This window comes from Haemorhous mexicanus, chromosome 21 (genome assembly GCF_027477595.1).
Source record: "Haemorhous mexicanus isolate bHaeMex1 chromosome 21, bHaeMex1.pri, whole genome shotgun sequence".
Taxonomy (NCBI): domain Eukaryota; kingdom Metazoa; phylum Chordata; class Aves; order Passeriformes; family Fringillidae; genus Haemorhous; species Haemorhous mexicanus.
The window spans coordinates 3,826,543-3,852,136 of NC_082361.1; the positions used below are offsets into that span (position 1 = coordinate 3,826,543).

A 25,594-nucleotide genomic window follows, 5' to 3' on the forward strand; every position below is an offset into this window, starting at 1 on the left:
CCATCCTTCCCTTGGTGTGGGGCTGGCTTGAAGCTCTTGGAATGCAACTTAATTCCAGCCCATTATTCCCCTCCACACCTGTAACAGTGAACTGGAATGGGCAGACACTTCGTCCTGTGCTCCCACTGGAATTACTACACAACAGGCTTCAGGCCAGGTATTTATCATAAAATTTATTTCCCATTGGTTGCTTTCTTGAAGTTTTTGGGTTTTCGATGATGGCTCTTGAATTTCTTCTTTAAAGGGCCTGTCTGTTTCTGTAGAGAGAAAAAAGTTAATCAGCTTATTTCCAACATCCAAATCAAGCCTTGCCTGAGACAGCTGAAACAGAAATTGAGTGTGATCTCCTTCAACAGCCAGAATGAGCCCAAGTCTGCTCCTGGAGCCAGGATCCTGCAGTTCAGCAGCCCTTTGTGATGGTTTCATTAGGTACAAACTGTCAGGCTCCCTGCAGCAATGAATCCTAACTTTATCCAGCCCTAACTTTCTACTTTGACACATTTATAGAGTAAGGCAGTGGCAGAAAAATGGTCTAGAGGGACTCTGTGACTGCAAAACAGTTTAATTTTTAGTGTATTCGGAGAAAATTCCAGAACCCACAGGACACACATCAACTTTCCTTCCACGATGGTGCAGGGCAGGATCCCACCCAAGATGAGCTCTTTGTACAGGCAGGAACATGCCTCACTACCCCAGCCAGGATAAATATTGCCTGGCAGGAATTCACACCTCGGGATGCAAGTCACTGTCTGGCACACAGGGAAAAATCTATTCTCAACAGCTTTGCACCTTCTGCTGGTTCCTAGACAGGAATAGCTGGCACACCTACGGGCTGGGATCCCAGCTCCACAGCCCCTGCTGCTGCAGGCAGTGGATGACTCCCACCTTTCCTCTCTTGCCAGCTGCTCTGCTGCTGTCCCTCCTTGCCCCGTGCTCTCCGTTCTGCTTGGCGCCGTCGTCCTCGCTGTCTGTCACAAAGTCATCGCTGCCCTTTGTGGTCTCTGCAGCTGGTGGGTTTTTTTCTGGGAAGAGTGCAGCTAAAAAAAGATTAAGCTCAAAATCAGTTCCCTGTGCACACAGGCTCTACCTCCCCTCACTTTGCTTTAAAGCTGTTTACAGTCACCACGAGTCACTACTGAAATACTTAAGAAATAAACATGCTGGTGTTTTATTGGAAATGTCCCTTGGTGCTCTTTCTATTCCCATTCTGGGAATGTCAGCACAGGTGGTGCCATGTGTTACACGCCTGCTCCTGCAGCAAAATGGATTTGCACCTCCACATCTAAGTCAGCAGAACAGCCTGACCACCTTCTGTCGAGGATTTGCTGAGAAACATGGAAAGTGGAGATTCCTAAACCAGTAAATCCCAGTGGATCTTGTATCCCTTCCCTCACACCTTGCACGATCCAACTTGTTATTAGCATTAACTATTATTTGGTGGAGGTAAGCTTTTCCAAAAGCCAAGGACTCCCAACTGGATGAAGTCAGGTGCCTCTGGCATACCAGCATCAGGCAGCAGTGTAAAGAAACCAGGAGACAATTAACCAAGCAACTCCCTTGAGGACATGGATGACACCAAGGTTCTCACTCACGTGGGTACAGGTCACTCATGCTGTCGTCTGTGTCCTCTCCATCCTCCTCGCTGGACTTTGGCTCCCAGAACTCTTCTTTCCTGTGAGACTGCCTGCTCCCATTTGTTTGGTCATCAGGGTGCTGTGCCCGCTGCTTCTTCTGTCTCAGGCAGGCAGGGACGTACTCCACTCCTTCCCTCTGGCATTCCTCATCTAAGAGAGAGGGTCAGGCAGCCCTGATCAGCTGCCCAGGCCCTGAGTCTTCCCATTCCCAGCTCAAGCTCATAGGAAAAGCAACTCCAAAGTCCAGCATGCTCCAAATATACATCTACAGTGACACTATGGACCAGGGAAGATGTTAACACAGATTGTGCTGGACACATAAATCACACTTCCTGGGGGAGTTTCAGAGCTGATCCTCTTACGCAAGGATGTTCCAAGGTATTTGCTAGAAGCCAATTGCTCCCTATGTCTGAGCCCTTCCTTCCTAGCTGAGGAGGACACAGTAACATACTGCTGTCAGTTTAAACTGTCCCACCCACTTCAGAGAAAGAGACTGGAATCTCAACAGCTTAGGAAAGAAATGCTGCCTGGTACAGCTTCAGAAAAGCTACTTACACGTTTTCAGGGCCTTCTGGTAGCGCTTTCCTTGGACGTGACGCAGGACATGCTCTGGAAGCTTGTTGATGTGTCTGAGGGTGAGCTTGCAGAACAGCTGGTGTCTGACAGAGGAAGGACCGGCAACAAAGTTAAAATGTGCTATGACTTCAGAACTTCTCACTTCCAAGCACTGCAAGTTGCTCAAAGTTGATAAATACTTTATAAAGCCTTTCCCAGCCTCCCCAAATCCATGAAGACCTAAGAACTTTTTAAAGCCCAACCACTTTATGTCTGCAATTGAACAAAGTGTAAAGCACAAGACACAGGAGGGAGAATACGTACAAATTCTTCGTGCTGGGCACTATGTGGGGCTCAAACGTGCCATAGTCGAACTCTCTGGCTGCCTTTATGAGCCGCTGGTATTTCTTGCCACTGGTGTAAGCCTGCAGCTCCGACAGGCGACAGGGCAGCTCATGTCCTGTCAGCCTGCACCTCACCTGAAAAACACATTAATGGTCAAGAAACCCAGGGGTTTATCCCACTCAATCTCAGAGTCCATTCATTTGTAAAGAAGTTCTGAGATCATCGAGTCCAACCTGTGACCGATCCCCACCTTGTCAACCACACCATGGCACTCAGTGCCTCGTCCAGTCGCTCTCCAGGCACGGGGACTCCACCACCTCCCTGGGCAGCCCCTTCCAATGTCTGATCACCCTTCCCGCATCCATCCCGTGCTGGGGAGAGCAGGACAGACCAGCGCTCTGCTCCCCGGCCTTCCAGCGCTGGACAAACCCCTCGGGGCAGGAGCTCGTTGCGGCCGAGCCCATCGGGTACCACGCGGTGCCGGCCCCATCACGGAGCCTCAGCGAGGCGGCCCCATCCCCCACGGCGCCCCCCAGCCCTCACAGCCCTCACACGGCCGCACCTTGCCCGGCCCCGCGGGGCTGAGCAGCGGGTGCTGCCTCAGGAAGAGCCGCTCCGCCTCGGGCACCTCCGGCACGGCCGCGCCGCCGCCCGGGCCCGGCGCCGCCATCGCGAGGGGCCGAGCCCGGGCGCGTTTCCCGTTCCGGGCCGCGGGCAGGGCGGGGCCGGGCCGGGCCGGGGTGCCATGGCCGCGCTGCTGCTGCGAGCGGGGCTCAGGCTGCTGAGGGAGCGGCGGGGCCCGGGGAGGCTCGGGGCAGCGGGGCCGGGACGGGTAAGCCGCTGATCCTGTCCTTCGATCCTGTCCCCTGATCCTGTCCTTCGATCCTGTCCCCTGATCGTGTCCCATTATCCTGTCCCCTGATCCCGTCTCCTCATCATGTCCCCTGATCGTGTCCCATTATCCTGTCCCCTGATCCCGTCTCCTCATCATGTCCCCTGATCGTGTCCCATTATCCTGTCCCCTGATCCTGTCCCCTGATTATGTCTCATTATCTTGTCCCCTGATCCTGTCCCCTCATCCTGTCCCCTGTTTCAGTGCCCTGATCCTTTCCCTTGATCATATCCAGTCATCCTGCCCCCTGATCCAGTCTCCTCATCCTGTCCTTTGATCCAGTCTCTAGATCCAGTTCCCTTATCCTGTCCCCTCATCCTGATCCAGTCCCTTAATCCTATCTCTTCATCCTATTCCCTCATCCTGTCCCCTGATCATGTCCCATTATGCTGTCCCCTGATCCTGTCCCCTGTTTCAGCTCCCTGGTCCTGTCCCCTGTAGGCCCTTGTTTCTGTCAAGGATAGATGAAGCTGTTGGGTGTTTGCTGATAGCATGAGTTCATTGCTCTGTAATGGAAATTTTATCTTATTTCATTTAAATTATAGCCTAACCCATAATGTTTCACAGGCAGTTGCTCATTTGAGATTTAAATCAATGGATAAAAAAGTATTTCACATAATCATCAATCACTGATATCACCTAAATACAAGGTTTATAATACAGCAACATTACAAAGGATCTTTCTTATTCTGTGTAGGCATCACAGTGCTTGATCAGAACATTTTTTGGATCTCATCTAACTAAGGGAGGTTCTGGTCTGGTTCAAAAGACTGAAGGTAAGAAAATATTTGTCTGGGCTTCTGCCCTGTTTCACCCTAGTACCAAGATGTAATATTTCCTGCAGGAATTTGGCATCTCTTCTCTGAATCCTGTTCCTCATTCTGGTTTTCTGTAGATGTTTGTTTGAGGTTCTGCAGACCACGAAGTTCTACAGCAGCTGCTGGCACATCTGGAGAGGATGCCTTGCTGAAATGGGGCCTTCTCCTCGTCCCTCTGACCACGTTCGGTCTAGGCACATGGCAGGTACAAATAAATATTTAATTTTTTCAAAAAATGAGCACTTGAGGACTGTCAAATTTTTCTATCTGTTTGATCTAGTTCAGACAACAGGTGGGTTAAAGATTTGCTGTTATTTTACATTTCTGTTTTTCAAGTATCCACTTGTAAGTCTTTAAAGGAAGTCTTTGTTTTTTTACACTTTTATTTTACTATTAATATTTCCTCAAATTAAATTCAGTAGCCTCAAATTACCCTGATTTAGGCCAGGTCTGATGAGAAAATTATGACCAAGATTTGAAGGCTTGCTGGGGTTGTCACATTGCTCTGTTCTACCCTAAGGAGTTACTTTTGTTTTTGTTTATTTCCAGGTTCAGCGGCGCAAGTGGAAATTAGATTTGATTGCACAGCTGGCATCAAGGATCAGAGCAGATCCCATCCCTCTGACATTAGAGTATGGAAACAGGGATGGTTTGTTGTCTACAGAGCACTGACTGGGAATATTAGATATGGACTGTGCACTAACAAGCTGGTGCTGAACTGACCTGCATGAAAATGAAGGGATGCAATGGAAATTGGGATGTGCCAGCAAATTAGAAAGAGATCCTGATAATTTATTTATTTTTAGTAAAAGGATATGTCAGTTCTTTCCTGTGGGATACTCTAAATGCATGGGGAAGGATGAGTCTGTTCAGGAGAATGTGGGATGTAATTCATGGCATTTTTAATCCCACTGGGGAAAGAGGACTTGGGTGTCCGTGGTGTCCCAAAGGAATTTTTACTGCAACAGGGAGTCTTGGAGCAACAGCAGGGCATGTGGAACAGTTGTGTCAGATGTGAGAGAGAATTTTAAGGTCACTTGATTGCCTGGCACAACTCTCAGAAGGGCTCAGTTGTTAGATTTCGTGGTGTGGGATGGGAAAGAAATGCTTCCCGTGGCTGGATGCACAGGCAGTGAGTCCACCTGCCTCTGTGATACCTGGGTTGCAGATACTGTGGAGAAAAACTTCTCCATAGATGCTCTTGATCATCTCTATTTGATTCTCTGGGACAGTTGAAATAGATTAAGCCATATTCCATGAGCTGTTTGTCTTCTGCCTCTGTTTGCCAACAGGCTCCATGCAGAGTGAACCGTCAGGGAAAAGGAGAATCCTGCAATAAAATCTCCTGATTGAATTCACCTAGCAGAGCCATGATTTTGTTTTCCTCTTGTTCCATGCAGCCCCATGGAACTGAAGGAGTTGGAGTACAGACCCGTGCAGGTCCGAGGGCGTTTTGACCACTCCAAGGAGCTGTACATCCTGCCCCGCTCCCTGCTGGACCCCGAGCGGGAGGCGCGGGAGGCCGGGAGGATCACGTCCCACCCGGAGAACGGAGCCAACGTCGTCACCCCCTTCTACTGCACAGAGCTCGGGTGAGTCCAGGAGGGCTCTGCTCCACAGGTGCACTCACTTCTCCTTGGAAAATCTGAATCCTGGTGGTTGGGTTGGTATCTATCAGTCACTCACAGAATTCACAGAATCACTGTGAATCACTAAAGATCATCGAGTCCAACCCAGCCCCAACACCTCAACTAAACCCTGGCAGACAGCTCCACATCCAGTCTTTTCTTAAACACATCCACAGATGGTAAGTCCACTACCTCCCCAGGCAGACCATTCCAGAACTTTATCACTATTTCTGTAAAAAACTTCTTAATATCCAACCTATATTTCCCTGTCTTAAAAGGTATTTCAGTCTCTGACATCACTGAGGCTCCATTTGAATTTGTATTTAAATTTCTTTATAACGTGCATTCAGGTGACAGCAAAAGTGGCAGCAAACACGTGGGTTGCTTCTTTCTTTGGTCTTTAGTTCTAGCAGCAGCAGGAATAAATTCCCTTTCACTCCTGAGCAGTGCTTCTTTATGTAACTCTAGGGTCACGATTTTAGTCAACCGAGGATTTGTGCCCAGGAATAAATTGAAACCAGAGACCAGGCTGAAGGGACAGGTAAGGGGGATCCAGGGAATGGGGGGTGTTACTTTGTGCCCCTTGGTTACCCAGAGGCACCACTCACTAATCCAGAAAGGCAGGAGCTTCGTTCAGCATCATGGGAGGTGATTTAATTAGTCATTGCACTTTTCAAAGACAACAAACCTTTAATTCGCACCTTTTTGTAAAGTAAATAACAGGTTTTACAAACAAGGAGCTGTTCTTGTACTGCTCTTTTCCCTGCTGTGTTGCAGCACTGCCCCACTGCAGGGAAAAACCACTTCATTTATGCTCAGACCCCTCAAGTGCCACATTTTCCTGACAGGACTTGATATGTCAGAATATGAAATCAATCTTGAAACATTCATTTTTTTCTTTCTGCACTTCTCCTCAGATTGAAGATGAGATTGATCTCACAGGGGTGGTGAGGTTAACAGAAAAAAGGAAACCCTTTGTGCCTGAAAACGACATAGAAAAAAACCGCTGGCACTACCGGGACCTGGAGGCCATGGCCAAGGTGACCGGTGCTGAGCCCATCTTCATCGATGCAGATTTCAGTAAGTCACAGGGGAGCCCAGCCCCACATCCAATTTACATCACTCTCCCTCCCTTTCCCCTCAGTTCTCTGTGCTCTGCCAGCCCACTGTTGAAGGGGACAGGGAGCCTACAAGAGAGCTGGAGGAGGACTTTAGTCAGGAGCATGAAAGATAGGACAAGGGGGAGTAGCTTCAAACTGCCAGAGGGCAGGGTTAGATGGGATATTGGGAAGGAATTCTTCCCTGTGAGGGTGAGGGGAGGCCCTGCCCAGGCTGCCCAGAGCAGCAGTGGCTGCACCTGGATCCCTGGAAGTGTCCCAGGCCAGGCTGGACAGGGCTTGGAGCAACCTGGGATAGAGGAAGGTGTCCCTGCCCATGGGACACCTATGGCAGGGGGTGGAATAAGATTGAAGGTCCCTTCCAACCCAAGCCATTCTGGGATTCTGTGAACTTGGGAACACCACTGCCTGAGGGAGAGCAGGGTATCCATCAGATTGATCACTTTCTTCCCTTCTTACACACAGTGCAGCTCCATGCTGTGCAGGTAAGGATTTAACTTGGCTGTGTTGTCCCCACAGGAAGCACAGTCCCGGGGGGACCCATCGGGGGCCAGACCAGGGTGAGCCTGCGGAACGAGCACATGCAGTACATTGTCACCTGGTAAGGGACCAGCCCCAGCATATGCAGTACATTGTCACCTGGTAAGGGACCAGCCTGGGCTCCTCTGGAGGAGCCCTCGAACTACAAAAGGCCAGTTTTAACCTCAATAGCTTGTGCCAGGAGGTTTGCCTTGGTTATTGCAGCTGTCTTAGGGAGGGCCAGTCCACCCTGAAAAGGTGCCAACATGTGATTCTCTCACAGGTACGGCTTGTGTGCTGCAACTTCCTTCTTGTGGTACAAGAAATTTATACAGAAGCTACCTCTGTGAGGGGAAGGAAGAAACATCTTTGTGCTACAGTCAAGAGCAGACTTTTATGGATATCAGTCCTAAATAACAGAAGCACCTGGAATTCCAGAGCAGTTTGAGCAAACAAATTATCAAGCTGCAAATAGACTTGAAGCAATCCCTGCAAACTGAGCTCTCAGCAGTGTGACTTGGCTGCAGCTTGGGAGAACTGAACTTCAACAGTACCCACAAAAATACATTTTTCTATCCTGGTTGGTTGTAAGCTACATTCTAACAACTCCTTTTTTTTTTCCCCCTAAGACAAATCCAGAGGATTTTATGAATCAGCCTGTTTGCAGCAAGTTCTTCCTGAAGTCAGGAATGGCTCACAGCAGCTGCAGCAGAATAAATAAAGGCCTTCAGGTCTTTGCCTTGTGACTTGTATCATGCATCTTACATGGAACAGGAGCAAACCTGAATTAGAGGTTACTGTGGACACTCAGGTCTAGCTGGGGAAGGCAGCCAGTGGCTTTGCAAGATGAGGGCTGGCAAAAACAAGCAACTACCACAGCTGGAGCCTTGGTAGCCTCCATCCACAGTGCCACCAGACCAAGTCAGCACTCAGGAAAGTCTTGATTGTTCCCCCCTCAGCCTGCCCTCACTGCAAGGGGCACTACAGGTGTGGAAGGTTGTAATACTGTGTAACCCTTACTGTAACCCAGTCCTAAGTAAGGAGAAATCAAGAGGTATTTTCAATTTAATTTGCAAAGCCAAGCCAGCCTTAAAGCCAGAACTAGCCCAACCCAGTCAACTTCAAAATCCCATGTGCAGCCAAGCTGCTGGGCTGTGTTCAAGAGAGAGGAGTTACTACACAGGACAAGTAATTAAGTTATTCCAAGGTAAGTAATAACCTGTGGAGCCGTTTCTGCCCAGCACTATTCTGTCACAGAATGGAAAGCACAGAAATACAGCAAAGCCACTGTGCCACTCCCTGCCTAGAACACTCCCATGAACAGAGACCACTGAAACAGCTGGGGTTTATTATGTACAGAGAACACCGTGCAATGCAGTACATCTTCAGCCCAGCTTTGTAGCCAGCTCTTTAGCCTTTGCTTTTTCCAGCTTGGCAATGCGAGCCACCGATTTTGGACCCAGGACATTCCCGCCCCAGTGACGACGGATCTGCAAGGAAGGGACAACAGGTTAGAGACCTCATCCATCTCTCACTGTGGCACTTAATTCTGCACAAGGGGAAGAGCTCCCTCAACTAGGAAGTCCTCCACATTTCAAGCATTACACTTCATTTTGTGGCAGCAAGGAGTAAAGCTTACAATCTTTCCCAATGAGGGATGTTGGATTCAGCTATCCCGTAACTCCTGGATTTGGGATATGGAGTTTAGGTAGCAAAAGCTGTTGCCCTCTCTACAATCCTTGCCCTAGGGTTGCTGTTTACTTCTAACCTGGTGACAGCTTTCACATTTTACCCTATCCTCAGGTAGAGAATATGGGTACATTGTAAGCAAACCTAGGTGTAACACACCCAAGTATAAACTGATGTCACTATGTCCCATTTCTCCCTTCTGGGAATGTTAACAAGGCCAGCAGCACACAGAATCTTACCTCATCATATCTGTCGTTGTAGTTGGTCTTCACAGCCTCCACCAGCTTTGCAAGGGCTCCCTTATCCTCCCTGTTGAAGACAGTTTTAGTTCCTTCAGAGCCTTGATTTAACATTTTCCATAAATATTTTGCCATAGAATCTGAGAGCCTCTACTGACAACCCAATTTTCAGGTTAAGCAAAAGCATCACTTACAAAGGGTTAACACTCAGAATCTGCACTGCTTGGATTTTAGAGCAACCACCCTTTTGGTAAACTAAAATAATCTGCACCTTCAGGATTTGATAGACATTTTTTATCAGACACTACAGAGGTGGCATTCAAATTTTACTGTTTCAGAGAGACCCAAGTTTGCTACCCACCTGCCTAGAGCCTGTTTAGGGCAGTTTGCTTTCTCCACAAGACAATCAAGTGAGCTCCCAGAACACTTACGGGTTAACCTGGGTGAAGGCCACGGAGGTGCAGGTCTTCCTGTGGACCAGCCTGCCCAGCCTGGCTTTGCCTTTGATGATGCAGTAGGGAACCCCCATCTTTCGGCACAGGGCTGGCAGGAAAACCACCAGCTGGAAGGGAAGGGAGAGCTGAGCAGCTGAGGGAGAACATGCCTTTGTGCTGGCTGTTAGCCTGGGCTGTGGCAATTGCTCAGTGTTAAAAAGCTCGTTTTGCTCTTCACTGCTGCTTCAGGTGAAGAAATTCAAAACATCATTGCAAGGGCCCAGCCTCACTGTCCAACCAGGACAACTACAAACCTGCACAAGCATCCAGTTCTGGAAAATGTGTAACTTTTTTGTGCATTCTCTTTCATACCCATTTTTGCCTTAAAAGCACTTCTAACCCCAGTTACACAGGTAGCCTGTAATATGCTCACCTCAATGGGGTCTACATCGTGGGCAATAACAACAAGCTGAGCTTTCTTGTTCTCCACCAGAGTTGTGACAGTATTGATACCTGAAAAACAAGTTCTAGATAAGCTTTGATTCCTCTCAGTCCATTTTCAGAGCTATCTTGCAAGCCAACTCTGATTCCATAGCACAGCATCACTACAGAAGTTACAAAAACTTCACAAAACCATCAGTAGCACAATGACATTTCATGGACAATTTGCTAAAGCTCAGGGTTAAAAAGCTCGTCTATTTTGCTCTTCACTTTGAGCTCAGGTGAAGAAATTCATAACATCATTGCCATAGCTTGTCCAAGGCTGGCTGAAGAACCAACTCTTTATCAGTGCCACACTCCCATGTTCCCCCAGCTCAGGTACAAAGTTACCTGCTCGGAGGACTGGTGGCCGCTTGGTTGGTGCATCTCCCTTTCCTGCAGCTTTCTGCTCAGCACGAGCCAGTAGCCTCTGCTTCTTCTCTTGCTTATTTTCAGGCCTGTATTTGTGTGCCAGCTTCAGAAGCTGCGTGGCTGGAAGAGAACACCTACTAATTAGTTGCATGACCTGAAAACTTAAGAGTTCTTTTTAAAAAATACTGCAGTGCATCAGCGATCTTGGTGGTTGTCATCACTTTTTTTTTCACAGCAAAGAGTGATCATCATCTGCACAGTCCAGGAGAAGAGCACCCTGAGAGCCCCTGTTTGCATGCAGCTCTGATGGCACTGAGAGCTCCCTGACTGTCTGGATGAGGAAATGGCACAGCAATTATTGTTAGAGGTGGTGCATGGCTCTTTTAAAGCTAGGAGCATCAATGAGGAGGAAATTATTCTACCCAGGTCCAAAGTGTTTTGCATTCACAGAAGACCCCTAAATCCCTTCTCCTTTCAGTGCCAGTTTTCCCCCAAAACCTGCACTCCCATAAATGTCTCAAGTAATCAGTTTATACCACCCTGGGTAGTTCTACATCAAGCTGGAAGAATGGAATCAGTTAAGATTTAATGCAGGGTTTGGGTCAGTAAACAGAGCTTTAGTATTTTCTAAATCCCTTTTCACAGCAGTAATCCAAGATTTAAACCAGCAAATTGATTTTGACACCACCCTGGTTGCTATTAAAGCCTCCCTAAAACACCTTCACAGTCACAGCCCAGTTTACCTTTGTTAAGGCTCATTTTGGTTTCTTTGCCCTGTTCTGAGGCACATCCCATTTACAACCCAAGCCAAGAGAGCTTTGTGGGGAACATCCTCACCTGTCTGGCGGTCCAGGGCCTGGGTGAACTGGTTGATGGCAGGAGGCACCTTGAGGCGTTTGTAGAGGATGGACCTCTGGCGCTGCAGCCGAATGTAGCGCGGCCATTTCACAAACCGGGTGAGGTCACGCTTGGGCTGGATATCCTGTCCTAAAAAAACACAGCCTTTAGCTCAGGGCTGCCCCAAATCCACAGCAGCAGCAGGGGAAAGGCACAGGAGCATCAGTGATCTTGGTGGTGATGTGTCAGCACGACCACTCAGATAGCAAATATTCTTTCACATCATCTGCGCCTTGTACAACAACAGCACTGCACAAAGTCTGCAGTGGTTTTTTATGTTTATAACTTAAATCTGTTCACTGAACAAGAAAAAAGCCATGGGAGTTACTACCCCAAATATCCACCTACTCACCAATGCCAAAGTTCTTGGGCCTCTTCTCAAAGAGGGGATTGACAACCTTCTTGGCCTCCTGCTTCTTGACTACAGCAGGGGCCGGTGCCACCTTCTTACCCTTGGCCTTCTTTCCTTTCGGCTGCAAAAAAGAAACACACTCGGTCTTCTTTTCCCTCCAAAACTTGCATGCTTGGAATTACCAGCCCACCCTGGAAACGCATTTGTTTTCCCAGGCACTTCACCAGCCCGGCGGCCTCCCGTGTTCGCCCTGCTCTGCTAGAGAGCGGAAATCCTTTGCTTTACACCTCCAATGTTTATAAACCCCCTGGAGAGGGAAAAGGATTAAAGCGGGCATGAGGATCGCTTCCCCGAGAGCAGCCGAGATACCCCCACGGCGCGTTACTGACCACCGGGACCCGACCTATCCCAGGAAGGCTCCACGGCCCGGCCGGGCTGCCCGAGCCGGCAGCAGCCGCAGGCTCCCGGCCCGGGCTGCCAGGCCCATACGCGGCCTTCCCCCATCACCGCAAATCTGGCACCAAACATGGCTCCACCGCCTCCCCCGCCAGCCGAGCACTCTCGCGGCACTACTACAGCCCATCGGCGGCGGCGGATGACCCCCGATGGCGGCGGATGACCCCAGCCCCTCCCGCGCCGCCGCCACCACTCACCATCTTGGGCAGTAGGAGAGAAAGGCGGAACGAGGCATGCCGGGAAATATCTACGGCGCGCGAGGTCTCGCGAGAGCGCGGGAGGGCGGGGCCGGGGCCGGGGCCGGGGCCGTGAGGGGAGGGGGCGGCCATGGCGCAGCCCCGGGTGCTGCCGCAGAGCAAGGAGACCCTGCTGCAGTCCTACAACAAACGCCTCAAGGACGATGTCAAATCCATCATGGACAACTTCACCGAGATCATCAAGACGGCCAAGGTGGGCCTGAGCGGGCCGGTCGCCCCCGTGGGAGCACTCCGGGTGCTAAGCGGAGAAGGGCGGGGGTACGCGAGGAAGAAGGGGCTGTGAGGGGAGAACCTTTCGTAGAATCCCCGAACGTTAGAGGCTTTAAAGGGATCTTAAAGATTGTCTCGTTCCACTCCCTACCATGGGCAGAGACGCCTTACACCAGACCAGGTTGCTCCAAGCCCTATTCAGCCTGGCCTTGGACACTGTGTTAATTGAACTGTACTTCATATATAGATGTAAATTTCACATACATAATGTGTGATCTCATTTCACATCTATAGAAAATTCACACACATATCTACATCTATAGGAAATTCATACACATATCCACATATGTAGGAAATTCACAGACATATCCACACATATATTCCCATATATTATACCTTATAGTAATTATCTATTTGAATTTTAAGTATGTAGAGGTGGATTTGTGTACTTTTCTCTTTAGATCGAGGACGAAACTCAAGTTTCTCGAGCAACCCAGGGTGAACAAGATAACTACGAGATGCATGTCAGAGCTGCAAATATTGTGAGTAGCACTGTACTGTTCAGACATGTGGGCAGCACATCCTGCAGGGGCTGTTGGGTTTATTTTTGGGTCTTTATAACACTCCCAAGGACTGCTGCCCGGAGAGTATCTTCATGTTTGGGGTGGCTGGGGAAGGCTGGGTCAGAATTCCATCAGAATCCTCATATTGTGGGAGTTATTATCCAAAGTTTGGGCCGAAGGAGGAGCTTGGGAGATCTTGGAATGGAGCAGAGCCCTGTTCTGATGTGCAATTTTTCTCACTGCTGCAAGGTCCGAGCTGGCGAGTCCCTGATGAAACTTGTGTCTGACCTGAAGCAGTTCTTGATCCTCAACGATTTCCCCTCTGTGAATGAGGCCATCAACCAGCGCAACCAGCAGCTGAGGAGCCTGCAGGAGGAGTGTGACAAGAAGCTGATTGCCCTGCGGGATGAGATCTCCATTGACCTGTACGAGCTAGAAGAAGAATATTACTCTTCCAGGTACAAATAGGGCAGTGGACTCTGCCTTACAACTCCAGGCCTTTTTGGGGTAGTCAGTCCAGACCATCAAATAGCCCTTAGAGTAGAGGTGTTGAGAATGTTCCCCAAAAATTTTCAGTCCTACTTTTAATTAGGTCAAACTCTTTTTCTTCAACTAAAGCAACTGCCTTTTCCTTGTAGATATCCTACAGGGTTTAAATATCCTGGTGAAGGAGGTGTTCACAGCATCCCAGGTTTGATAGGAAATTTCCTTAGGCTTCTGTTGTAGTCATTAGAAAAAAAAGATTAATTTCCTTGGGGGAAATCCCTCTGAAGGAGCCTCTGGCTCTCTCCCTGCAGAGACCAGCTTGCTGAGCTGGGTCCTGATGTCAGCTGGTGTCACCTCACCTTCGTGGTGAGTCCTTTCACAAGTGACCTGGTCACACATTGTGCCTTTTCCTTCACAGTCCACTGCCCCCAGCTGCCTCCAAGTCCTGCTGGGGTCAGCATTTGCAAGGAGCAAAAAGACTTGCTCAGTTTCATTGAATTATGAAGTATTGTGATAGGATTTTCTAAGGAATGACTTGTTACTGATTTGTTTGTGGGATTTTTAATATTTTTAAAAGCCTCTTATTTAGCAAACAGACTTTAGATAATTCAGACACTTTATTTTTTTTTTTTTTGTCATGCACTCCAGCACTTCTAGTTAATGATGCAGTAAATGAAAGCAGAAGAAAACAAATATAAATCTGGTTATTTTGGCTGCACTTTCTGAGCTAAGTGAAGTCAGTGCAATAATTCTAGGAATTTTAAACAAACACTTAACTTTAAAAAAATCTTACTTAAAATTTTACTGACCAGGTTTACTATGTTTGCCTTTTCCATTTTTCTAAGAATGCTGAATGCCTATAACCCCAGCTAAGTCAACTAAATTGCTCAGTATCTTTGAAAGTAAGGCCATTGTTTATGAGTAATATATGTATTTTAAGAGTAAAAAGATAATAATATGACACAGCTTAGAGGTAAAAACTTAGAGTTATTTTTCAAACTTTATTCAGTTTTTTGAGGAGGTTATGATGATCACAAACCCAAGCACCTGTGCAGGTAGTGGTAGGTCCATGACATAGCAGTGAGCTCATCCAGAGGGATGTAATGGTGGATGAGAGTGCCCCACATGTGCCAGGCATGCGTCCCTCACCCTGTCCCCAAACTGCCACCACTGTGTGCTGGTCACTCTCACTTTGGCCATGCTGGCATGGTCTGTTCACCTGCCTGGCCCCAGGTGCCACGTAAAGCAACCCTTGCTGGCAGAACTAACAGGGAAGCACAAATGTTGGTGTACATCAGATGGGTTTGCCTTCCTGCTCTTTCTTATGGGTCATGAGGTGAGGAAACCTGGCAGCTCTGCAGAGCTGTGATCTGACACTTTGTTATCATGTAGCACTCGGTCATTTGCTTCCTCCCTTCCTGTGCTCTTTCCTGTCTTTTTCTGCACCAAAGAAATTGTGTCTGTGTAAATACAGAAACAGTGATTTATTCAAAGTCCTTTTATAATTAGAATACTGCAATATTTTTAATGAACTCTTATTGTCTAATGTGGGGGAAAGGGTTTCTGTTATGTCAGCCATGTTTCAGTGGCTGTCAACTCAACAGCCTGTTTACCCCCAAGGGGGAGATCCTTGCTGTCCTGGGAATGCCTGGTCTGTTGTAGGGTCAGGTGTTTGCCAGGCTTTTTATGTGCACATGGGGCTTTTGATGAGACCCAAAAGCAGGTCCTTGAAACTAAACCCGAGAAGATTGTCCTAAAGGAATCTTTGTTTTCCTGCCTGTGATCAAGTAGTTTGCTAGAGTGTCCCCCTGCCCTCAGACTGGCTGGGTGCCTCAGGGGAGTACTGAAGTCCCTCCTAGAACAGAGCAGCAGGCTAGCCAGTGCTCCTGAGCTGTGCAGAGCTGCTCACTGAGCTTGACTTTTGAGGAGTGTTAGCTGAGAGGTGGAGCTTAGGCTCTGGACCTATTCCAGCTGGGGCAGCAGGAGAAGCAGTCATGCTTCTGACTCAGCTGAAACATAGTTAGCAGTTCCCCTGCCATGATGTGTGGATGCTGTGGTCAGGTTCTCCTTGGAAATCGTGGCCTCAGGTCCATGACAGAACAGGAGTTGTAGCTCTGGTTCAGTTCTGATGGTCTTTGTTAACTGAACCCAGCTCCACTGTGTTGGGGACTGATCTTCCAAGGGATTTTCCAGAATATCAAACCTGTATCCACTGCCTTCTCCTGCAAAGCCAGCTGGGTGATGCTGCCAGAAAAGAGCTCAGCTTGCACCTGGTGCTTTGTGTGCTTGTTCCCCAAAGTGGTAACTGCAAGTCCAGCTTGCCCTCTCACATCCTAACCCCCAGACCTGCATTTGTGTTCCATTGCTCCCTCCTATGAGATCACAGGAGCTGTCTTGAGTGTGGGGTTAAATCTCACATGTTTCATGTTTGTGCAATATGAACTGTCTCATATTTCTATACTTAAAATATTTCCCTAAGCATCAGTCCATACATTACAAATGTAAATAAAGCTGCAACAACAAAATCACTTGACCCACTGGGTTTGTTTTTCTCTGAATGCAAGCTGCTTTCTGCTCCAGCACTCACTTTGTCTTGGGTGTCTCTTGTGTGTGCAGCTCCTTCTTCTCTTTGGGATTTGTGTTGGTTTTGTTCCAGTTCCTTCCATGTTTCTTTTTAGTTTTGGCCCTTCCACATTGTTTTCCTCAGAGTATGGTCAAGAATTAGCCAGTTGTTTAAAAACCTTATTTTCCCACACTGCTGGTTCATCCAGTGTTGGAGTCCAGCCAGCTGCTTTTAGAAGCACTGTTAGCTCAGGCTCTTTGGGAAAAGGCAGGAGCTGTCAGTATTTTATAATCAAACTGGGAAGCTTCAATGGAAGACCCAAACCTGTGGAGCACTTTTTTGAAAGGGCAGGGGTGCAAATAGGGTTCTTCTTTATTGTGACAGGGACAGGCCCCAAAACAATTCTGGCAGGTTTTTTTGCTGAAGTAAAATTTAAAGCAGGATTTCTATTTTTTCCTCACATAGGTTGCAGTCAAATTTCAAGTAAAATAATTGTGGGTAAGGTCCATGTCTCACTCATCAGTAGCAGAAGTCGCATATTTGGGGATGCCAGGACTTCAGCTCAGATCTTTTCAGAGACTTGGAGTGTCTGGATTAGAATTGAGCCTCTGTTTTATTTTGTAGCCACAGTTCTTCTCTAAAATTGCCCCAATCCTCACCAGGCCCAAGAGATTTTAGGACCAGCCCTAAGGGGAGGTGTCTTAGGGAAGGCCAATGTCACATGACTTAGGATGATTTCATGAACACAGACCTTACATCCAGCATTTTTTTTGCCATTTTCTTAATGCTTTGCTTCTGTCTTGCTCCCTCCACCCTTTCCATCCCTCTCCTCTGTCACCACACCTGCTCTCTCCTCACTGGGGTTGTTTGTTCTGGAAAGCTACAGTTTGTGTGACAGCAATGATCTCCCACTGTGCGAAGCCTACTGGAGACAAGACTTTGCCACGCTGTCCCCCGAGAGCCTCTCGATGCCTCTGGCAGCTGCCACAGCCGAGCAGAGCGTTGCCACCTCGCAGAGTTCCACCCCTTCGCACCCGCACGTGAACGGGCACGGGGCGGGCCCCGCCGAGCATTCCTGAAGAGGATCCGCGGTTCGCCCGGGGATGGCCCCGCGCTGCTGGAAGTCTTCCTCCTGCTGTGCTGAGCAAGCGGCTCCTGCTGCCGGGAGGAGGCACTGGAGCTGTGCTGGCAGGGCTCTGCTCCCTGCATGGCTGCAGTGCTTCCTCCACGCCAGGACCTTGCCAGGAGTGTTCCTGTCCGTAAGACATAGAGATGTAGACACAAAGTGAATCTCATTATAACAAATTAGAGTCAGGTTTGCTTTAACGCGATAGTTATGTGTAGAGTTCTTTAGAAGTCTTAGAAGTTTGTTTCCATGTGAGTGTTGGGAGTTGAATTTCTTTGGGATAAACTTGAGCCAAATGTGGGGGCAGTGAGTGTGTTTGGGTTTTTACTCTGCTTCCCAAGGTTATTGACATTCTGGCTGCTTTAAAGCTCTCTCAGGATGGCATCTGACAACCTCTGGTCTACTGTAAAGAGTCTTACAGTCTTTTTACACAACAGTCTTCACTGTCAAAATGCTTTACAAACTTGAAAGGAGGATCCCAGGACACCCTTATGTAAGAGCAGTGTTCCTCCCTTGGAAGAACAGGCAGACTGAGGGATCAATGACACCACTTGCTCAAAGCCACAAAGAGAAGCAGTGTCATGCTTTAGTCAGTCAATTCCTTCCTCAGTGTTTACACAGAAATTCCTGATAATGTAATTTGAGCTAACATGGAGCCACTATTTATGTTGGCTTTTAGTTTTGTCTAATGAAAAATACTGAGAGCAGTGAGGAATACTGGGTTACTCTCAGTTTCCTTCCAAAGAAACACATTTGGTGCTTGGTCTGCAGCTGTTCAGCAGCTCAGCACACCTTCTGTCCTTTCTTTTTTGGTGGCTCTGCCTTGGCTCGAGCTGTGCAGCAGAAAGGGAGATGGCACTGAACTGAACAGTGTCACCACAGCTAGTGTCATGGGCACCACAGAGCCACCAGGGCATTCCAACAACTGAGCTGAGCTTCCCCAGCTTTCTGCTGTAATGTCTCATTTCTTAGGTGTGAATTTTTGCTATTATTTTTTGGTTTCTTTTTCTTCCATTCCATTTATTTTTGTAACTAGGTGATTTAATAAAACTGACTCTTTTGTATAATTTTTAAGGCGTGTGTTTTCAGCCACGAGGCTTTGTGAAAGTGTCACAACATAAGCGTGCACATGCGAGGAGGGGATGAGCTCCCTGCAGCTGTTCCCGTACAGGGGCTGCAGAAACCATCACGAAACTCGCCCGTGCTCTGGGGACCTCACCCCGGCGCAGGGGGAAGCTCGGTTTTGTCCTCCAATAAAGGGAGGTTTGGCAAAGAAAGGTTTGGCACCTCTGGCGGAGAAGAACCGGGGGCTGCCTGCGGGGCTCCGGGGAGGTGTCTGGAAGGCACGGGGGTCGCAGCCCGCCAGGAGAGCCCCGAGCACCCCTGGTGTGGCTGAGGGACGCCGCCGGTCCGCGCTGGCCGTGCCGAGCCCGCGGCTGCCCCGGCGGGGGCGGCTCCGGGCGCGGCCGCTCCGTGCGCCCGGCGCTGCCGTCACTTCCCGGCCGGCGCGCTTCATCCATCATTTCCTGCCTGCTGGGGGCTCCACGAGGAGAGCCCCGCGCTCCCCACGCTGCCCTCGGCAGCTCGGAGACCCGGGCTGGCAATGGCCAGCCTGGCCGCCCAGGACTCCTACCTGCAGGGCTTGGCCAGGAGGGCCGGCGTGCAGCACGCCCCGGAGTCACGGAAGAGGAAATTTGGTACTGGAACTGTAACGCTTCGGTTCTGTCCTCTCCGGCTGGTTTGTGGGAGGCTGGGCGCGACAGGGGTGCCCCCACGGGGTGCTTGGCCCGGGATTGTGCCGGTTTCTAACAACAAAATAATCTACTCAAGCACGGAGTTCGGAACACGTTTCGCACATTGTACAGGGAGCCCTGGAAATCAGTGGTCTCCATTCATTGTAGTGATGGATGTGGAGAGCTGGGGTTTTACAGAAGTGTGCAAGGATGTTTGGTCTAATTAAATCCTAAAATGTAAAATTTTTGAACATTAAGATATCCCATTGCGATGCTGGAACTTCAGTGTTTTGTAAGAACTGAATGTTATGAGTGGGAATGTAGCATTGTCCTCTTTTGTGTAATTTGTTTTTGCCTTCTAGTGTCTAAGCCAAGCCAGCCCGAGGATTCTGGCAGACAGGTCAAGAAACAGAAGAAAAAGAAGCCCAGGAAGCAAACTGAGAAGAAGAATGCTCCTTCAGCCAAACAGGTGGTTTCTAACACCAGTAAGCCCACTCCAGGACAGAAAGCAGCCCCTCAAGCCAGCAAATCATCTCCACAGGGTAGCACACAGAACAGAAAGGAGAGTTCAGCTACAGGTAAGATTTTCAGCTTTGCCCTGACCTGGGCTGAGCTGCTGCTTTTCACTTGCTTCACACAGGTCTAGTTTGGAAAGCCTAAATTGAGAACATCTTTGCTTATTTCATGTGCCCAGAAGCTTTTGTCTGTGGGCAGGAATTTGTGCCATCACCACTGGGTGGCTCTCTGGAAACGGTGTTTAACTGAACTGCAGAGGTTTTGTGCATGTGAGTAACTTTGGGAATTACACGTGGGTGCAATCCCTGTCCTGCCAGCTCAGCTTTCCTTTATGACCATGAAAAGCCAGATCACAGAGAAAAGATGTCCTGAGCCTCTCTGTTCCACAAGCTTGGTACTTGTCCTTGGCTTGCCAGGCAGCCCCAGGGCATGCCAGGCCACTGCTGGCAGCGTTGAATGATGAAAGGGGAAATTCTAAAGAAACCAATGAAATAGAAATCTGGGTTTGTTTGGATTTTCCGTTCCATTCACAGCATCTAAAGAGTTCCCAGAGCTTTTCCCATAGCCAGAGAAAGTGCTACTGTTTAGCTGGTGCTGCTTTTTAAGTATTTTTATTTTCTCCCTCTCATTTTCAGGAAGTAAAAGTGAACTGAGTTCCCCTTCTGTTTCTGCAATCAGTCTGTTGCGTCAGAGACTCCATGAGAAGATTCAAAAGGCTTCTGGACAGGTATGGGGACTCTGAATGTGTATCCATGTGTGTGTTTGTGCACCTGAAATCCTCCCCAGCTTCCCAGGGCATGTGGGGACAGCATCTCACAGGCTCAGGGTTTGAGCTGATTCCAGCTCGTAAGGAATTGCCTGCAGGGATTGCCAGGTGACCTGTGTACATTCTGTGGGAAAACCTGTGAGAAAAGATGGGGTCAGCTTCAAAGAGAACGTGCCTTTGGTGATTTTTAGGAAAAAGCAAAGTAGTGAGAGCCTGCAAGGGAACAGCTACAGGCTGGTGAGGGAAAGCAAAGGGTTTGAAATGTTGTTACTGTGTTTGGTGTCTCTGAGTCACAGCTTCACATCGCAGGTGGTGCTTCTTAGGAGGAGTATGAAATCAGGAACTGGGGGACAGCCCACTTTTACTTCTGCTTTAACCCTTTAAGGCTTCTCGTTCATGTCCATCCTTCTCCTTAGGATAATGCCAAGGAATTAACCCCTGCAGTGTTGGAGAAGAGGCAGCGAAGGAAGTATGAGAGAGAGAGAAAGAAACGCCGACGAAAGGAGTTGAAGATGAAGGCAAAAATGGAGAAGAAAGAGACTGAGGAGGTACCAGCAGAGCCAGAACCCAAAAAGGAGGAGAGCAAAACTGACATTGTCTTCAACAGGGTTAAAGTTCATGAAGAGAATGAGTTAAACAAGATCCAGAAGAAGAAAGAGAAGAGGAAAGCAGTGAAAGGCAATATCACTCCTCTGACAGGCAAGAACTACAAGCAGCTGCTGAGCAGGCTGGAGACCAGGAAGAATAAACTGGAGGAGCTCAAGGAGAAGGACGAGAAGAAAGCTCAGGAGCTGGAGACCAAGATAAAATGGACAAATGCCCTGTATAAGGCGGAAGGGGTGAAGATCCGTGATGATGAGGAGCGTCTGAAGGAGGCCCTGAAGCGCAAGGAGAAGCGGAGAGCCCAGCGCAAGAAGCAGTGGGAGGAACGGACTGTGAGGGTGGTGGAGAAGATGCAGCAGCAGCAGGACAAGCGCAAGAAGAACATCCAGAAGAAGAAGAAGGAGAGGATTGAGAAGAAAAAAGCCAGGGCCCGGAAGAAGGGCCGAGTTCTGCCAGAGGACTTGAAAAAAGCTGGGTTAAAGTGAGAGAGAGGCAGCTCTCCTGGCACTGGGGTTCCAGGGTCTGTCACACGGGGCTGTGTCACTGTCCCAGGCCACAGCTTCCCAGCATCATCATACTAAAAAACAGTTGTATGTTTGTTAATAAAGTTTTCTATCCTAAAGAAACACCTTTTCTAATAGGCTGATTTCTAATAGGAATTATTATTTTTCTAAAGGGGAAATGTCAGTTGCTGTCACTTCCTCGGATGTGCAGCACAGTGTCTTTGCATCCCCTGGGAATAGGAAAGAGGAAACAAAAAGGCAAAAAGACCAAACATAGGATTCATCTCAACTCAAAGATACTGCAGGTGTCATAAAACCTTTGCTTATATGTACTTGGACTATATCTTTGGACAAGAGAGTGAATCTTGAATTCATTTATCCTCCCCACCACAAGAAAACTGGAAACAATTTTCAATTTTAAGCAGTGCTGTTCATTTATAAGTTATGTTTTATCAGCATTAGGTCAATGTAGACATAAACACACATGTACAGGTGCATGGATTTATTGTGGAGCTAACTGATCTTTTTGGATCATCCATAGGACACACTTACTGATCCTGATGGTGGAAGGATTGGCTCCAAGTCTGTCTTTGGCAATAATAAACAATTAGGTTAAAAAAAAATTTCTGGCAACCACAGGTGCCTGCAAGGATTTCTTCTCTGTGCAGTTCACCAGTGCAAAATTGTATTTGGTCATAACCAATGTTGTCCTTTATTGTTGTTTATACAGAAATACAAATGTGAACTTGAGCAGCTGTTTGCCCAGCTCAGGAGGGAAAGTACAGCTTGGCTGCTGGCAGTTCAGCCTGGGGAAGATTGGTGGGAACAATTCATCCAGAAAATAAAGCAACTCTGCCCCTGAGATCAGTCAAACCTTGCTGATGCCCTCCTGATCTTGGTTGCTGTGAACTGATAATTTGTACTGAGCCCAGGGATGTTATTACTTGAGTCCAGTTGAATTCTTGATTCTCTTGATCTGGCTGTTTGGAAGAAGCTCTTTTTTGCCTTATGACTAAAGCTGGTGGATGTGCTGTGAGGGAAATGCAGGCTGTGCTGTGCAGTGCTTCCCAGCTGGATCCCTGCCAGAGCCCAGGTAACTCCCTGGTGCAGCTGCAATCTGAGACTCTGTGCTAAATTTGTGTTCAAGCCTCAGGTGTGACTGAACACATTCGTGTTCTTGCAGCCTGTTCCACACTGGAGTCCAGCAAGGAAACCTTGGGCACAGATGGAGCTCTCCCCATGGATATCTTCTCTTTCTTCACTTTCTGAACAGCCCAGCACTCACAGTTTGCCACTTCAGTTGTAGAAATCTGAAATCCACGTTTGGAAATCTGAAATAGTTGCTCTGCAAAGAATATTTTCCATGGAACGCTCTACAAGTGAGGTATTTATCAGCTGTCCAGAATGCCTTCCAAGCAGGGCTTGAAGATAAAGTAATGCTTTGTTCTGAGAGGTCAAGCAAGTTCATTTGGAAGTAACAGAGCTACTTTCAGCCATATCCCTTTTAAAAAACTCTGAACAAATTCAAGGAACCTGAGTAACTATTAAAAATGCTTTAGCTGTGATTTCTGTTTGGTTGGAGATTCTTTCATCAGCTGCAGCCACATCTATTTCATTTCTGTTTGTATTCATGGTAAACTGTAAATCAGTTGAGGTAAACCTCAGTGAGATGGTTTTAGATGCAAAGGATGTTTCAATCTCAGCTGGCTCTAGTGCTCTGGCAGGTTTGTACCACAGAAACTGAAAATAAGAGAGGAATGCATCAGCTGTGCTCCTAATGATGTAATATTTCAAAATATGTGTATTTCTCTTCCTGAGGGATTAGATGTTTACTCTGTAAAAAGACACAAGGAAGTGCTCTATGCCCATTACAGCAGCTGAAACTGCACTAAAATAAACAAACACCCATATCTTATTTTATTCTGTGTTAATTTTACTGCCCAATTTGAGGACAACTAGTCCTCCTCTTCTCTCTGTTCTTGATCCTCTGTCCTTCCCCAGCACCCAGATTCTGGGCTCTCAGCCTCTGTGTGCAATGGAGATAAGAGCATGGGTCAGGTGCAGAAAATGGGAATCCCCAGGAGACTCTGCAAAGGGATTGTTTGTGTATCCCTTTATGCTTTGGGTGGAAATGTTGAGAGGATATTTATGCAATTGGAAAGTGGCATCAAGCTGGGAGGGGCTGCAAACCCCAAGGAAAACAGGATTCAGTCAGGGCTTGATGTTTTAGAAAAACAAATAGCCTGAAAATTGAGTTTGTTTCCATGAAGTCAAGGACAAGGTTTTATGTGCCTCAGAGCTGGCTGGGAGAGGTTCTACAGAAAACACATGGAATGTATTTGGGCACAGGCTGAATGCCACCCCAGTGCTGAGGTCCTGCAAAGCAGGCAGATGTCCTGTGGCAATGTGTGAACTGTGACAGCTCCTCAGTTTTGGGGGCAATCCAGCTTTACTTCACTGCTGAGGGCTCAGCAGGGGAATTTGGGGTGCTTTGCTACCAATTTCATGAGAATGGACTGATTAGAGAGAGCCCAGTCACAGCTGACAGAAATAATCCCAGATCTTGAAGTTAGAAAATTACAGAGAAAGATTGAAAGAGGTCACAGGAGAGAGGGAGGAAACATCAGAGCCCTCAGGTATGGAAAGGGAGACTGCCCAGACCTGGACTGCAGCAAGTGAGATCCTGGCTGGAAATTTGGAAGCCTGCTGATGAGAAGGGCTTTCCTACCTGCTCTGTGTGCAGCCATCTCTCAAAGAAAGACTGAAAAGCAGCTGTTTGAACCCCCCTCTGCACATTTATCTGCTTTCCACGTGCTGGAAGCATCAAGCACAAGGTAAGAAATGTGGCACTGACAAATCCTGGTGTCAGCACAGCAGCTCTCATGACACAACTAGCACAGGAATGAGATAAAGCTGGTCAAAACACAGAGCAACTGCCTGAGGGGGGAGGTTGTTTGTACTTCCTTCTGTGTTTGTGGATCTGCAGCATTTTTAGGCAAGGATCCAGAACTGCTCAGCATGAATCCATGAAGGCTTTAAGTGGTGGAAGGCCTTAAGATATATATTTATGTAGATGCACACACATACATACATATATGTGTATGTATATATATATATATATAGTTAGTCATTATTTTTAAGCAGGATTTTGTGATGCTTCCTGTTGAAACTAATTAGATTCTCTCACAGGAAAGTGAGGGAGAAGCACCAGAGAGGATTTCTGTATGACACAGTAAAGCAAATTAAAGAACTTTTTGCCATTTGTCTTTTTCCAGCCAAAGAAATTAAAGCAGGAAAATCACTCCTGCCTGTTCAGATCCATGGGCACTGTCCCATGCCTTACCAAGGGCCAGGAATGATCTCTGGGATTACTCCAGCGCCCTCCAAGAATCATCATGTACCAGTTCCTCCCCTTAGTATAAATGCTACCATCTTTATAAATGGTTAATAAACAGCCTTTTTCTCTTTTTTTTTTTTTTTTTCCTTCTCTGCAGGCTCCAATCACATTCTAGAAAGTAGAAAGCTGTAACTGGAAATACATCTGGCCAGCCTGGAAGAGCACTTGGTGTGGAGGGTTGGGTCCTGGTACAGCAGGAGAACACGGGTTGGGTCCTGAGGAAGCAGAAGAGAACACAGGTTGGGTCCTGAGAAAGGAGGAGAACATGGGTTGGGTCCTGAGGAAGGAGGAGAGCACAGGTTGGGTCCTGAGAAAGGAGGAGAACATGGGTTGGGTCCTGAGGAAGGAGGAGAGCACAGGTTGGGTCCTGAGATAGCAGCAGTGAGATGAAAACCCTTGAGCTTAATCCCCAGCTCCCTGCTGCAGTCCTCACTGAAGGTAAC

The 25,594-nt window shown here is 48.0% G+C and overlaps 5 protein-coding genes and 4 non-coding genes across 11 annotated transcripts; 3 read left to right on the top strand and 6 right to left on the bottom strand.

Annotated features, from left to right (window-relative positions):
• Window positions 1–153: 153 nt before the first annotated feature.
• Window positions 154–3,229, bottom strand: SURF2 (surfeit 2). Its single transcript, XM_059865541.1, has 6 exons — window positions 3,097–3,229; window positions 2,514–2,668; window positions 2,190–2,293; window positions 1,593–1,784; window positions 886–1,037; window positions 154–257 (listed from the first exon to the last, which is right to left on the bottom strand). The coding sequence occupies exons 1-6, from the start codon at window positions 3,202–3,204 to the stop codon at window positions 174–176; spliced, it is 795 nt and encodes a 264-aa protein (XP_059721524.1). The 5' UTR covers window positions 3,205–3,229; the 3' UTR covers window positions 154–173.
• A 29-nt stretch (window positions 3,230–3,258) lies between these two features.
• Window positions 3,259–8,255, top strand: LOC132337212 (surfeit locus protein 1). Of its 2 annotated transcripts, none has more exons than XM_059865544.1 (9): window positions 3,259–3,366; window positions 4,124–4,202; window positions 4,322–4,449; window positions 4,794–4,876; window positions 5,645–5,836; window positions 6,341–6,413; window positions 6,790–6,952; window positions 7,510–7,632; window positions 7,793–8,255. In XM_059865544.1, the coding sequence occupies exons 1-8, from the start codon at window positions 3,280–3,282 to the stop codon at window positions 7,593–7,595; spliced, it is 891 nt and encodes a 296-aa protein (XP_059721527.1). In that variant the 5' UTR covers window positions 3,259–3,279; the 3' UTR covers window positions 7,596–7,632; window positions 7,793–8,255. The 2 variants fall into 2 exon arrangements, with proteins under 2 accessions (XP_059721527.1, XP_059721526.1); XM_059865543.1 differs by having other exon boundaries at window positions 7,510–7,591.
• A 585-nt stretch (window positions 8,256–8,840) lies between these two features.
• On the bottom strand, window positions 8,841–12,696 carry RPL7A (ribosomal protein L7a). The gene is made up of 8 exons (XM_059865545.1): window positions 12,626–12,696; window positions 11,973–12,093; window positions 11,561–11,710; window positions 10,703–10,843; window positions 10,305–10,384; window positions 9,869–9,999; window positions 9,438–9,507; window positions 8,841–8,999 (listed from the first exon to the last, which is right to left on the bottom strand). Exons 1-8 carry the CDS (start codon window positions 12,626–12,628, stop codon window positions 8,895–8,897), a joined length of 801 nt encoding a protein of 266 aa, XP_059721528.1. The 5' UTR covers window positions 12,629–12,696; the 3' UTR covers window positions 8,841–8,894.
• LOC132337228 (small nucleolar RNA SNORD36) lies at window positions 10,074–10,147 on the bottom strand. Its single transcript, XR_009489103.1, has one exon. It is a non-coding gene; the product is annotated as a small nucleolar RNA SNORD36 (small nucleolar RNA).
• On the bottom strand, window positions 10,543–10,620 carry LOC132337234 (small nucleolar RNA SNORD36). Its single transcript, XR_009489110.1, has one exon. It is a non-coding gene; the product is annotated as a small nucleolar RNA SNORD36 (small nucleolar RNA).
• On the bottom strand, window positions 10,915–10,980 carry LOC132337236 (small nucleolar RNA SNORD24). The gene has a single exon (XR_009489112.1). It is a non-coding gene; the product is annotated as a small nucleolar RNA SNORD24 (small nucleolar RNA).
• Window positions 11,779–11,851, bottom strand: LOC132337235 (small nucleolar RNA SNORD24). The gene has a single exon (XR_009489111.1). It is a non-coding gene; the product is annotated as a small nucleolar RNA SNORD24 (small nucleolar RNA).
• A 15-nt stretch (window positions 12,697–12,711) lies between the features above and the next one.
• On the top strand, window positions 12,712–18,700 carry MED22 (mediator complex subunit 22). Of its 2 annotated transcripts, none has more exons than XM_059865546.1 (4): window positions 12,712–12,878; window positions 13,357–13,437; window positions 13,708–13,916; window positions 17,388–18,700. In XM_059865546.1, the coding sequence occupies exons 1-4, from the start codon at window positions 12,756–12,758 to the stop codon at window positions 17,584–17,586; spliced, it is 612 nt and encodes a 203-aa protein (XP_059721529.1). In that variant the 5' UTR covers window positions 12,712–12,755; the 3' UTR covers window positions 17,587–18,700. The 2 variants fall into 2 exon arrangements, with proteins under 2 accessions (XP_059721529.1, XP_059721530.1); XM_059865547.1 differs by having other exon boundaries at window positions 17,394–18,700.
• Window positions 18,701–19,131: 431 nt separating this feature from the next.
• SURF6 (surfeit 6) lies at window positions 19,132–21,877 on the top strand. The gene is made up of 4 exons (XM_059865160.1): window positions 19,132–19,330; window positions 19,729–19,944; window positions 20,518–20,609; window positions 21,065–21,877. The coding sequence occupies exons 1-4, from the start codon at window positions 19,237–19,239 to the stop codon at window positions 21,734–21,736; spliced, it is 1,074 nt and encodes a 357-aa protein (XP_059721143.1). The 5' UTR covers window positions 19,132–19,236; the 3' UTR covers window positions 21,737–21,877.
• Window positions 21,878–25,594: the final 3,717 nt, after the last annotated feature.